The 12442-nt window shown below is 43.7% G+C and overlaps 1 protein-coding gene across 2 annotated transcripts in view; it reads left to right on the plus strand.

The window, feature by feature from the left end:
* LOC124720147 (sorting nexin-13-like) overlaps positions 1-12442 on the plus strand; it is a 411803-nt gene that overhangs the window by 93322 nt on the left and 306039 nt on the right. For both annotated transcript variants that reach the window (XM_047245452.1, XM_047245453.1), the window contains exon 6: positions 11833-12073. In XM_047245452.1, the coding sequence (XP_047101408.1) occupies positions 11833-12073 (241 nt within the window). The remainder of the gene's footprint in view (positions 1-11832; positions 12074-12442) is intronic.

Below are 12442 nucleotides of genomic sequence, written 5' to 3' on the forward strand. Positions count from 1 at the left end.
GTCTGAGCCCATTGTTTGAACTGAATTCTATCCTCTGGAGCAATTTCTGCAAAAGCACTTTCCAAATATTCATTTAGAGCTTCTGTTTCTGGATATACTTCACAGCAATGAAGCGTGCAATCCTTTGTTTCCAAATTACAGACAATATTGCTCAATAAAATTTTGTAATCTTATTTTATTGGGCTATGCGCCAGCATTTGTTTCACATTTTGATGTATTGTGCAGACCCAGACTAAATGTGAACCAGCTGTGCCTACAGTCACACACCACTTTGGCCTTAATTCACAAAATTTGAAAAAACCAATTTCCGGTCCATTTTTATTGCGGTACGCAGCAAACATTTCTTTTAAGTTGCTCAGTAATAAGTATTTCTGTTTTTTAACCTTTTCTCCATCTACCCCAACAGTAATACAGTCCTTTTTTCCTGGACAAATCTGACTAAACTCTTCATCATAAAAGTGTTCTGTGACTCTTGCCTTCGCATCCTCAGAAAGCTTTTTCCCCACATTTACCTTTGGACTTTGCCAATATTCCCTGTTCAGCTTTTAACTTTCTAGCCTTCCTTACCATTCTTTCTGAAACACCAAATTCTTCCATAGTCTTTTTGGTGCACCAGCTTTGGGGAACTAAGGTCAAAATTTGAATTTTCTCGTTATTATTTGATTCATGTAATTTTTCTTTCAATTCTTGGATCAGCTCAATGTAATCTGAACAAGTCCAGCATTGCTTGCTTGTGGATAGTTGCTCCAAGTCACTGGGATCAAGTCCTCCCACTTCTGCAATTTTCTTGATTCCACCTTCAACTTGATGTATTTTGCACTTTGCATATCCTTTTGTATCCCTTGCATCAATTCATTGAAATTTTAATGGTGATATTCCAACAGATGTTAAATTTGTATTCAAATTGTGACCAACATTAGTCTCATCGTGTTCATCTGACTGATATGTAACGTCCATTTGTGAATGTTTTAGTGTATCAAATTCTTTTCTACAGGAAGGGCACATTTTTTGGCCTGGTTTAATATCAGAAATGGTTATCCTTTTCAGTAGGTCAGCTGTTTCTATGTTGATTGAGCACAAACTTTTTCGTGCAGTGTGATTTTCCTTGCCAAATGGGTTACAGCATGATCTTTGCAAAGATTCATATCTTTTTAGGAGTAAAGCTTCATGATGGAAGCACAGTTGAGTATTTTCAGTAGAGTGTAAACTACTCTCTCTAATAAGTAATTCTTGTTCTTCTAAGGAAAGTTGCTTTACAGCTTCCAGTCCTCTTAAGGCACTGTATGTCATTAAATGGCATGGGGAACCAGTATTTCCAAAACTGCATACATTAACTTGATCTTGTTCTTCCATTTTAGCAACAACTTGATATGCTTCAGGCACTAAAATTAAATTGTCGAGTCATAAAAAAAGAAAAGAAATAAAATTAATAAGCATTCAGCTTCCCAAAAATTATGCAGCAGTCTCTAGTAAAGTTAAATTTTGTAGTGAACCTGTCACAAACAGGTTTAAAATCACCAAATAAACAGCAAAATGATTATTTAAACAATGAGGACATAATCAACAAAATTCCAAATTTTAGGCAACATTTTTGCACCATACCAAGAGACACCAGAATGAAAATAAGTTTTTGTAATGGAATGAAATGTGCTGTGTTGAATGGTGCTAAATGAATGTAATGTGGTAAGTGTCCATTTTGAGATACACGACTTTGAACACAGGTATATTTTGATACATTCATGTTTCTTAGCAAATTTACAGGATGGTAGCACAGTAATTAAACACACAAGCCAGGCCAAAATTCTTGATATACTAAACACCCAGACAGACAGTAGTTTGGCAAAAGACCAGGTCCATAGCACACTTTCTCCACTGCTTATGCCTCGTTAAACTATGGGGCAAATTTCTCGCAACATGATTCGCTGCCCACTTTGAATTGAGATTATGCCAAATGTACTGCTTTTTGAACTCTAGTTGCAACATTTGTGTGAAGGGCACACAAGTCTGTATCAGTATACCCAGAAGCAAGAGTCTAGCTCTTTTACATTAGGAACAGTGGAATGCCAAACTTGACGATTTCTTCACGACTTTTTTGTCTGTGTAAAAGTGGCCTTCACAAAAATGGCTCTAGCACCACAACCAAGTTACAGGTGAGCCTGAAACTTTGCATAAGTTCATGTAGGGCCCTCAGGTACATCCTGTACAAATTTAATCAGAACTGAAGATGGCTGAGATGGGAGCCCTAGAACACTTCACACTTCACATGGAATGACCCTATTATTAATTATTATAAATACTATTACTTCAACATGTGTGAAGCAATTGTTTCTTTATTTTTGTATTCTGATTGTATATTCTGTAAAACTACAAATGTGCCCTATAGGTTAACTACTTTCAAAGAAATGAAAAGAAAGTTTACTGCCAAGAGTACATTGCTGTAAACTCCAAATAGCTCTTTTACATGTCATAAACACGTTGCCCATATAACAGTTTCACACATAATATAGTAAAAAAAAAAATGTCATCGTGGTTCAAATCTGGAATGTTTAGTACAATGATCTAACGCTCTACTGACTTCCTCGTGGAAGCAACATGTGTTACATACCCACAATTATCCTTTTGATGTGCTTCTTAGTTCTGGTGTTACATTTAATTAATTTATAAACCCATTCTCCTGGATGACAGCACATAGTACGAACTAAATTGGAGCTTTGGTTGATACTCTATTGACATACAACGTTTGGTAGCAAGCTGAGTGTTTGACACCTGGAGGTTTGGTGTGAGCTCTGCTGACCAAAACCATTCTGTTGACGCTTGTCTACTGGCAACGCAGTATTTTCTGCCTGCTTTTGTACTGGTGGGTCCACCTCCTGTGACACTTAGTGGTCAGTTCTATATTACATAAGGATGTTGGGGACTTTTCATCAGGTAGTGTATACTTCCAAAACCTCGATCTGTGTGAACAAATACGAGGGCAGACCAAAATTAATGGGACTTGGGTTGCGTTGGGGAGAGGGAGTGGGGGAACCCATTGTTCGACCAGGTGTCTGTCATGGTCACACCACCTGAGTCAGTGTGTGAAGTTGTGTTGCTGTGAGTGCATCGATTCGCCCTTGAGAATTTTTTAGTAAAACAACTTTTCCATTTTGGTGAAAACGTACAGCACATTGTCGAGAGCAACGTGTGGCTACGAAATGTCGCGTCCTTTTGGGGAAATCGGCCGCAGAATCTATTGTAGTGCTTAAAACTGCTTATGGGAATGGTGTAAAATTGCATCCTCACGACTGCTTTCATCTCTCTCATTTCTTTTTGGTACCCTCTGACATTCCCCACGAGGACAACATTCCGTCTTACGTGAGAGTTGCACTGTTCGTACAGGATGATGTTCGTAGTCAAACCGTCTCACTGAACACACGGCTGCAAGCTGCTGCAGTTCTTATTTTCCTTCCTCGCTTCACCTTTTCCCTTTGTACCGTCTACATGCGTCTGTCATTCGGTGTCAGCAGGGCAGACTTCCTGCTGCTTATTGGGCAACCCCCTCATCCCTTTTTGCTGCTCGGTGACTTTAATGCACACCATCCCATTTTACAGCTCTTTGTGAGTCTGTCCCAGAGGTGCCCTCTCGGCTGATCTCAATCGACTTAACCTCATCTGCCTTAATACTTGAGCTCCCACGTTCCTTTAAAACCCCACACACACCTATTCCCATGTGGAGCTCTCATTCTTCACTGACCAGCTTGCCCACCATCTCGAGTGGTCCGTTCTCTCTGACACCATTTCCTGTGTGCTATCTATTTGCTGACTCCTATCCTACCTACTGTAGAGCCCCTCCCCACTGACGGTGTCAAAGGCTTTGTTGAGGTCAACAAAAGCCACATATAATGGCACTCTGTGTTCACGGCACTTCTCTTGTAGTTGGCGCAAGGTGAATATCGTGTCACTTGTGGATCTGCCAGTTCGAAATCCACACTGTGACTCAGGGTAGATCCGAGCAGCCAAGGTTTCCAGTCTCTTCAGGATTATCCTCGCATACACCTTTCCAGCAACGCTCAAGAGAGATATTCCTCTATAGTTGTTACAATTACAGCATACTGGAAAAAATTGGATGTCCCCCAACTTTGCTGTCTTTATTAAGATCTTTTCACAACAATATGCGTTGCTCTGTAATCTTCGATGGCAGTACATCTAAACCATTCAGTATGAACTGTGGTGTAAGACAAGGCTGTGTGTTGGCACCTACACTTTTTGGAATTTTCCTCTCGGGTCTGCTCCAAGTGGCTTTCGAGAATTGCAATGTTGGAGTACATCTGCATACTAGGAAAGATGGAAGCCTTTTCAATGTCAGTCTTCTGAAGAGTAAGACAAAGCGCTACGAGATAGTCGCTCGTGAACTCCTGTATGCTGATGATGCTGCAATTGTTGCGAACTTCGCAGAAGAGCTGCAAGAGCTAGCTAGTATCAAGATTTAGTCACGCACGCCACCTATTCTCGATGAGTGTAAACAGCAGTAAGACCGTAATTGTGGTTCAGGGTACTAACACAAAGCCGAATATCACACTAGATGGCACTACTCTGCAAGTCGTAGATAACTTCTGCTATCTTGGATCTACTATAGAATCAAACATGTCTGTTGACAATGAAATTGATGCTCGCATTGGAAGAGCTGCGACAACTTTTGGCAAACCCTCTACACGTGTTTGGAAAAACAACAAACTCTCTTTGACCACCAAAATTCTTGTATATCAAACTTGCGTCCTCAGCATCCTTTTGTATGCATCGGAAACATGGACTACTTATGCCAAACAAGAATGTCGCCTTAATGCTTTCCACGTGCGGTGCCTGAGATCCATCCTCGGAGTAACGTGAAAGGACCGAGTGACCAATGAAGCAGTGCTATCTAAAACTAACTGCAACGGTATTTCAGCTGACTTGAAGCAGAGACGACTCCTCTGGCTGGGACACGTCCACCGTATGGATCCTGACAGATTACCACGTGAGGTGATGCTTGGAGAGATCTCTATAGCCAAAAGACCTGTAGGACGTCCTGTATTGAGGTTCAAGGACTCTTGTAAACGAGATATGGAGAGCTTTGGAATCGACACAAACAGATCGGAGGTACGGGCTAGCATGAGACCAGAGTGGCGTCATGATGATATATCATCTGGAATGTCGAAGCATGATGAAGGCTTGTTAGACAGATTAAGGCAGAAAAAGCTTTGCAATGCTACCACTGCTCCTGCCTCAGCAGCCAGATACACTTGTGACAATTGCGGCAAGTGGTGCCGTGCTGCCATTGGCTTGACAAGTCATATGAAAAAATGCAACCCATAAACACAAAGACACTGCAACAATCATCTACCAAGATGTCGTGGCCAATATATATCTTACCTACATGTAAACAAAATTGGCAGCTTTCAAAGTCCAACTGGAGGCTTTACTCCTCCCTGGCGACCATTGACAAACGCGGTTCACCTTTACTGCGTCACGACCCGGTCCCTTGATGGATTGAGGCATGTCGTGATGCAATCGTGTGCGGAGACGTGCTCTCCGCTCCTCCCACGACATCCTAAGATAGAGAACTGCATTCGTTATAAACAGTTGCATCAGCGGTGTTGTTGCATTCTTTGGGATAGCAAAAAAGCTAGCTGAATTTCATTTACTTGTTCTTTTAACAGTTCCTGTCCGTATTCTGTCGTGCGGGCCAACCTCCGACAACTCTCTGGTACCAACGTCCGTTCTCCAATTTCTGGCCTGACTGTAACAGGTGATGTTACTGTGGAGCCCATTGCTTTCTCCAACACCTCGGGCCACTATTTTGCGGAGATTTTGAGCTCCACCCACTATCACCCTGCCTTCTTCCATCAGAAAATTGTTTGTGTTGTCCTCATCATTTCATCATCATTCGTGAAAGTGGCGAGACTGGAATGAGCAAAGGTAGGGAATTTGTACGGGCACTGATAACCACGCAGTTGAGTGCCCCACAAACCAATCATCATCATCATCATCATCATCATCATCATCATCATCATCTATCAGAAAAGAGTGTAAGAGGCTCGGATGGTACACTTCTCCTCTCAGAGTCATGGATGCTGCAATGCCACCTTTACTATGTAGGAGCTGGAGCGTGCTCTCACTTCATCCCACTTTTCTGCACCAGGGCTAGAAGATTTTCACATTCAGATGTCACAGCACCTTTCTCTTGTGGGCAAGCACTTTCTCCTTCATACATACAATTGCATCTGGGCAGATAACACGGGTGAAGCCGCTGTCATATCCACAGCTGAGCCCAGTAAGGACAAACACCTTCCTTCTAGCTACCACCCCATTTCTCTCAGCGGCCGTGTTTGCTAGGCGATTGAACATACGAGTCACGCCTGACTGGTACGGTGGCTCGAGTCTCACAATGTACTAACCACTGCGTAATGTGGATTTCTGGCACACAGTTCTACAGTAGACTTTGTTGACCCAGGTTACGAACAGTTTTCTGGGAAATTCCAGACTGTGGCCACGGTTTTTGATCTGGAGAAAGCCTACTACACCTGCTGGAAGACTGGTATCCTCTGTACTCTTTACTGTGGGGCCTCTGAGGCCGCCTGCCCCACTTCGTTCAGGAATTCTTAAAAGACAAATTTTTCAAGGTACGTTTGGGTTCTGCCTTGTCGGACACTTTTATCCAGGAAAATGGTGTGCCTCAGCATTCTGTCCCAAACATCGTCCTCTGTCCTATTGCCATTAACCATATAATGGCCTGCCTTCCACGGGGCATCTTTGGCTCCCTTTTCGTTGACGATTTTGCGGGCTATTGCAGTTCTCCACAGACTTGTTTCATCGAGTGGAGTCTTCAGCAATATCGGGATTGTCTTTACTCGTGGAGTATCGACGGTGGCTTTCGATTTTCCACTGATAAACTCATTTGTATGAATTTCCTTTTGGCACGATGGGTTTCTTCCACCATCTTTACATCTTGGACCTGCCACTCTTCCATGTGCTGGCCGTCCGCTGTACCCGGTCGCCCTCAGCAGTGCTTCCTGGAGAGCGGATCGGACCAGCCTCCTCTGTTTGTACCGGTCCCTCGTCCATTTGAAACTAGACTGTGGGTGTTTCATTTATGCATATGCACGTCCGTCCGTCTTACATCATCTAAGTACAATCCACCATCGTGGCATCTGTTTGCTCACTGGTGCCTGTTACATACACTAGCCCAGTTGAGATTTGGTATGCAGAAGATGCCGAACTACCGCTATCACACCGACATAATATTCTCCTCGGCAGATATTTGCGCCTCTCGTCTGGCGTGCCTGGAATATTCCTGTATGCCTGACTTGATGCTGGTTGTGGAAACTGTTTAAGTAGATTCCCACAGGACTGTTTGCATGTATTTTCGAGCATCTGCTAGACCAGGTTCATCCTGTGGCCATAGGTGTTGCCTTCTTTGTATACATTCAGTATCCCCTGCTAGTATTATAAGGAATGGTAACGTGCAATAATTTTACTACCAAAAAGTTTAATAGGTAACCAAACAAAAATTACAAATGAGCTTACATCTTTTACCTACTTTTTGTCAAAGTCACCATTTGTATTCGACACATTTCTCCCAGTGCAGTACCAGTTTCAGGATGCCTTGTTCCTAGAAGTCCATTTGGTTGGAGTACAGTCATCTGCAGACTGCTGATTTCGCTTCCTCATTTGTCACAAAGTGTTGGCCAGCGAATAGTTTCTTCACGGAACAAAACAGATGAAATTTGACGGTACAAAGTCTGGACTTTATAGTGAATGCTGGCGCACCTCCCATCCAAATTTCGTAATTTTCTCACAAACGTCAACGTGGGGGCGAGCATTGTTACAGAGAAGTTTGACACTGTCGACACTAATGTTTTGACATTTGTCACGGAGGACAGGATGCAACTTAATCAAAATTTTAGTGCAAGCTGCAGCATTCACAGTGCTCATTTTGATGAAGTCCACCAATAACACATCATGCGTATCCCAGAACACTACCACAGGCACTTCCCTAGTAGATTGAGCCACTTTCAATTTTTTTCATACTGGAGAACTGGCACGTTTCCATTCCGTATATGCCCGGCGAGTTTCAGGCACATAGTGGTATGCTCACGACTCTTCACCAGTGACGTTTCCTTTCAAAAAGTCGTGCCCTCCTGTGGCATAACACATTAAGTGGGTCGAGCCTGTTAACGTTTTGTTATCGTTTGCTGGCCCTTGTGGTTGTCCGTCAGTACTTAGGCACCCAGTGAGCACTAATTTCACAAAATTTCAATGTGACACGAACAGTATCGTACACTGCATCGTAGGAAATATTGAACTGCTGTGATAAGATTCGCAGTTGCAAATGCCAGTCATTCGAAACTGCTGCCTCGATGGCTCCACCGTTTTGCTAGGTTGCAGCATTCCCGGCTGCCTACAGTGTGGCAAATGACTACGGTTGACACGGCCCTCTTAGAATGATGCACACCACCTGGAGACGTTGCTACATTCCATACAGTTGACCCTATACGCGCCACGCCTGTCCCTGTGAATGTCACTCAGTTTATACTCCTTGGGCCACAAATATCAAACTACAGCCCTAGAGATATATGTGAAAACAAAATACCCTTTGTAGCACAAACTTCAAACCGTATCAGAATGGCAGCAGAGTGTCTGCCGATATGAAATTTCCTGGCAAATTAATACTGTGTGCCGGACCGAGACTCGAACTCGGGACCTTTGCCTTTTGCGGGCAAGTGCTCTACCATTTGAGCTACCCGAGCACGACTCACGCCCCGTCCTCACAGCTTTAAATCTGCCAATATCTCATCTCCTACCTTCCAAACTTCACAGAAGCTCTCCTGGAAGAAAGGCTATTGCGGTGACACAGCCTGGGGAATGTTTCAAGGTCCCGAGTTCAAGTCTCAGTCTGTCATACAGTTTTAATCTGCCAGGAAGTTTCATTCAAACTGTATTGTTTTGAAATTTCAACTATCCAGCTGCAATACAAGGGGAGGAAAAAAAAAAAAAAATTATTGTGCATTGCTTTGTGCTCTTGCGCCATATTTGGTAAAGGTCCCACATGCTTGAGCAGTATTCTACAATGGGCTGCATAAGTGTTATGTAAGCAATCTCCTTGGTAGACCGACTGCATTTTCCAAGTAACCTACCAGTGAACCAAAGTTTGCCACCTGCTGTACTTATTACTGAGCCTGTCTGACAGTTTTATTTCATATCCCTACACATTTTTACATCCAGGTATTTGTACAAGTTGACCAGTTCTAATTGTGACTCATTGATACTGTAATTTCTGCGTTTCTGGAAGTGCTCAGTTTTACATTTAAAGTGAGCTGCCAATGTATGCTCCATTTTGAAATCCTGTCAAAGTTTGACTGTGTAATTTTGCAGATTTTTCCAGACAACACATCATTACAGGAAAATGTATAGTCTACAAATAGTCTGAGGTTGCTATTAATATTGTATACCAGGTCATTAATACACAGCATGTTTCAAAAGTCTGGGAACACTTTAAAAACTTTATTTTTGCTGAATGAGTGGCGTTACAAAATAAAATTACACATAATGTGAGAGACTAAACTTCCAAGTTTTTTCAGCAATCTTTACTTCATGTCCACTCAATGTGGGAACCACGTGTGATCCTACAAACGTCGACACAATAATCGAAGTCTTGCTGTACGAGGGCCAGTGTGTCTTTAGAGACTGTGGCTGTCATTAGTTCAGTTATCCCTTTCTATTGCACAACATCACATAGTACGTACAGATCTTTTACATAACTTCATAAAAACAAATCACAAGGGTGATATGCAGGGACATAAAAACAAATCACAAGGGTGATATGCAGGGACCTAGGAGTCCATTTTAGCACACATTGGTCTGTTGCTCCACCATGACCAATCTGACGATTGGGTAACACTGTGTTCAGATATATCCTAACAGCACGGTCAAAATGTGTGGGTGCACCATCTAACTGAAGGACAAAGTGCTTTGATTCTGTTTACAGCAGTGGTATAAACCAGTTCAGCTACATCTGAAGGAAGTACACTCCAGTATCAGTAGGTTCTTCAAAGAAGAAAGACCCATAAAGTTTTTTGAGAGGCACGGCACATAAAACATCGACCTTCAGAGAATTTCACTTGTGTTCAACAGTGTTATGCAGGTTTTCTGTTCTCCGAATCCTACAATTGTGCCCGATTACTGTGCCATTTGTATGAAATGTGGCCTCATCTTAAAAAAATTATCGAATTCACAAAAACTGTCATCTTTCACCTGCAGCGTACAGTAAAACTCGAATTGCCGGTCTTCGTCTTTAGGATATAACTTCTGCACTAATTATAATGTGTATGGTTTAGTGTTTAATTTTTACGCAAAACACGCCACACGGTCGTCACTGGCATTTTCGATTCACGTGAAGCTCCGCGTAGAGATTTTGTCGGACTCCTCGTGAGAGCTCTCTTACTCTTTCAATGTCATTTGCATTCGTCCCTGGCCGACCACTTCTGTTGTGCAAATACCCCTTTTGAATGAACACTACGTGCCAACTGTACATTGCCTTTCTGGTTGGTGCTACTTTCCTGTACTTCATCCTGAATTTTCATTGGACATCCATTGCACTCTTCGTTTCATCAAATTGTAGCACACAGAAAGCCTTCTCAGCTGCAGAAAGCACCGTGTCGAATACGGTACCACCTAGTGACCCTACGTGGAATTAGGCGTCACGTGTGCAATGAGAAAAATGACTTGAAAGTTTACTCTTTCGAATCGTGTATGTTGCTACTTTTTATTGCTACTTATTTGGCAACAATAAATTTTTTAAAGTGTTTCTGGACATTTGCAACACACTGTTAGACACACACAATAAACTCTGATTCCCTGAGCACCATCCAGAGCCTCAGTGGTCCGTCTCTGGTTCACCCTTTCGTGCACCGGATCAGACGCTCTCTTCGGCAGCTGGCGGACAACGGTTCTCCGGTTAGCTTTATGTGGGTTCCTGGCTGTGTCGGTATCCCTGGGAACGGAGCTGCAGATGCCACGGCCTAGGCTGCGGTCCTCTGGCCTCGGACAGCTTCTTGTCGTGTGCCTTCGTCTGATTTTAGCGGGGTCATTTGTCAGTGCATTTTATTGCTGTGGCGTGCCGATTGGGCTACACTTACTGAAAACGAGCTTCGGGCCTCGAAACCTCTCCCCACCGCTCGGACGACCTCTTCGCGCCCTTCTCGGCGGGAGGAGGTCGTTTTGGCCTGGTTACGAATTGGACACTGCCGGTTCGGCCACTGCCATCTGCTGACGGCTGTGCCGGCGCCGCTCTGCCCGTGTGGGCAATTGCTGACGTTCCGCCACATTTTAATGTCCTGTCCGAATTTTAATACACTGCGCGTTGATCTTGGCCTGCCGTGTACTCTGGATGACATTTTAGCCAATGACACGGGAGCAGCTGCTCGCGTTCTTCATTTTATCCACTTGACGACCCTGTCTAAAGACATTTGATATGCTGTTTTCTTTTAATCCCTTGCCTGTTAATGTGCCTTTTATAGTGTTGTCCTTTTTAGTTGCTGTTTTAACATTGTGCCTCGCAGTGCATTCATAATTTAGTCTGGGCGCTAATGAGCACTGAGGTTGTGCACCCTAAAAAATAAAAAAAATAATGGAAGGTACCTGTAGTTATTTATGCAACTGTAAAAACAGACAGCCGTCTGAGATAACACACTGTGTGCCACCTACCTAGAAATCCCCAGTCCAATCACAAAAAAATTAAATCGGTAGCCCACTGTTACCTTAATTTCACTAATAAGCAGATACGAGGGAGAGTGACGGTCCGCTCGGCTGCCACAGGTGCCGCCTTCCCAGCACCAACACGGCCACCGCCGCACCGGCTCGTCGGTGTCGCTGGGCGCGAACGCGACCCCACAGGCCGGGGGCTCCGGCAGTGGATCGCACTCCCCCCAGCAGCACCCGCAGTCGCATCCGCATCCGCAGCCGGAGCTGGAGCCGCTCTTCTTCGACCTGGAGGTCACCATGGAGGGGGGCGACCTGTGCCGCGACCTCGTCTGCACCGACCCGGAGTACGAGAAGCGTGAGTCACGTGCCTCTGATACTTTACCGTTTCACCTTCTGTGACACTGCGTTAAGTGCCACTCGCCAGATTGCAGAGTAGCGATAGGAACGGACGAGTGGAAACGATCGATTCGGTGAGTTGCCGGAGAACGGTCGACTCGTTCGGTTATGGTTTTACGAATGAACTGAACTACCGGTTAATTCTTTTGAGTGAAACCAGTCCACATTAACAAGCCAATGAAAACAGTCAACTGCATTGATAATAGTTTCATGTAGTGGTTAAATAGTTATTCTTTAAATCCTTTTGAGTGACAACAGTCTGTGAGAGCAGTTGAATGAAGAAATTGGTACACTCTGTAGTTTTCCTTATTGACTGAATTATTCACAC

This window comes from Schistocerca piceifrons, chromosome 11 (genome assembly GCF_021461385.2).
Source record: "Schistocerca piceifrons isolate TAMUIC-IGC-003096 chromosome 11, iqSchPice1.1, whole genome shotgun sequence".
NCBI lineage: Eukaryota > Metazoa > Arthropoda > Insecta > Orthoptera > Acrididae > Schistocerca > Schistocerca piceifrons.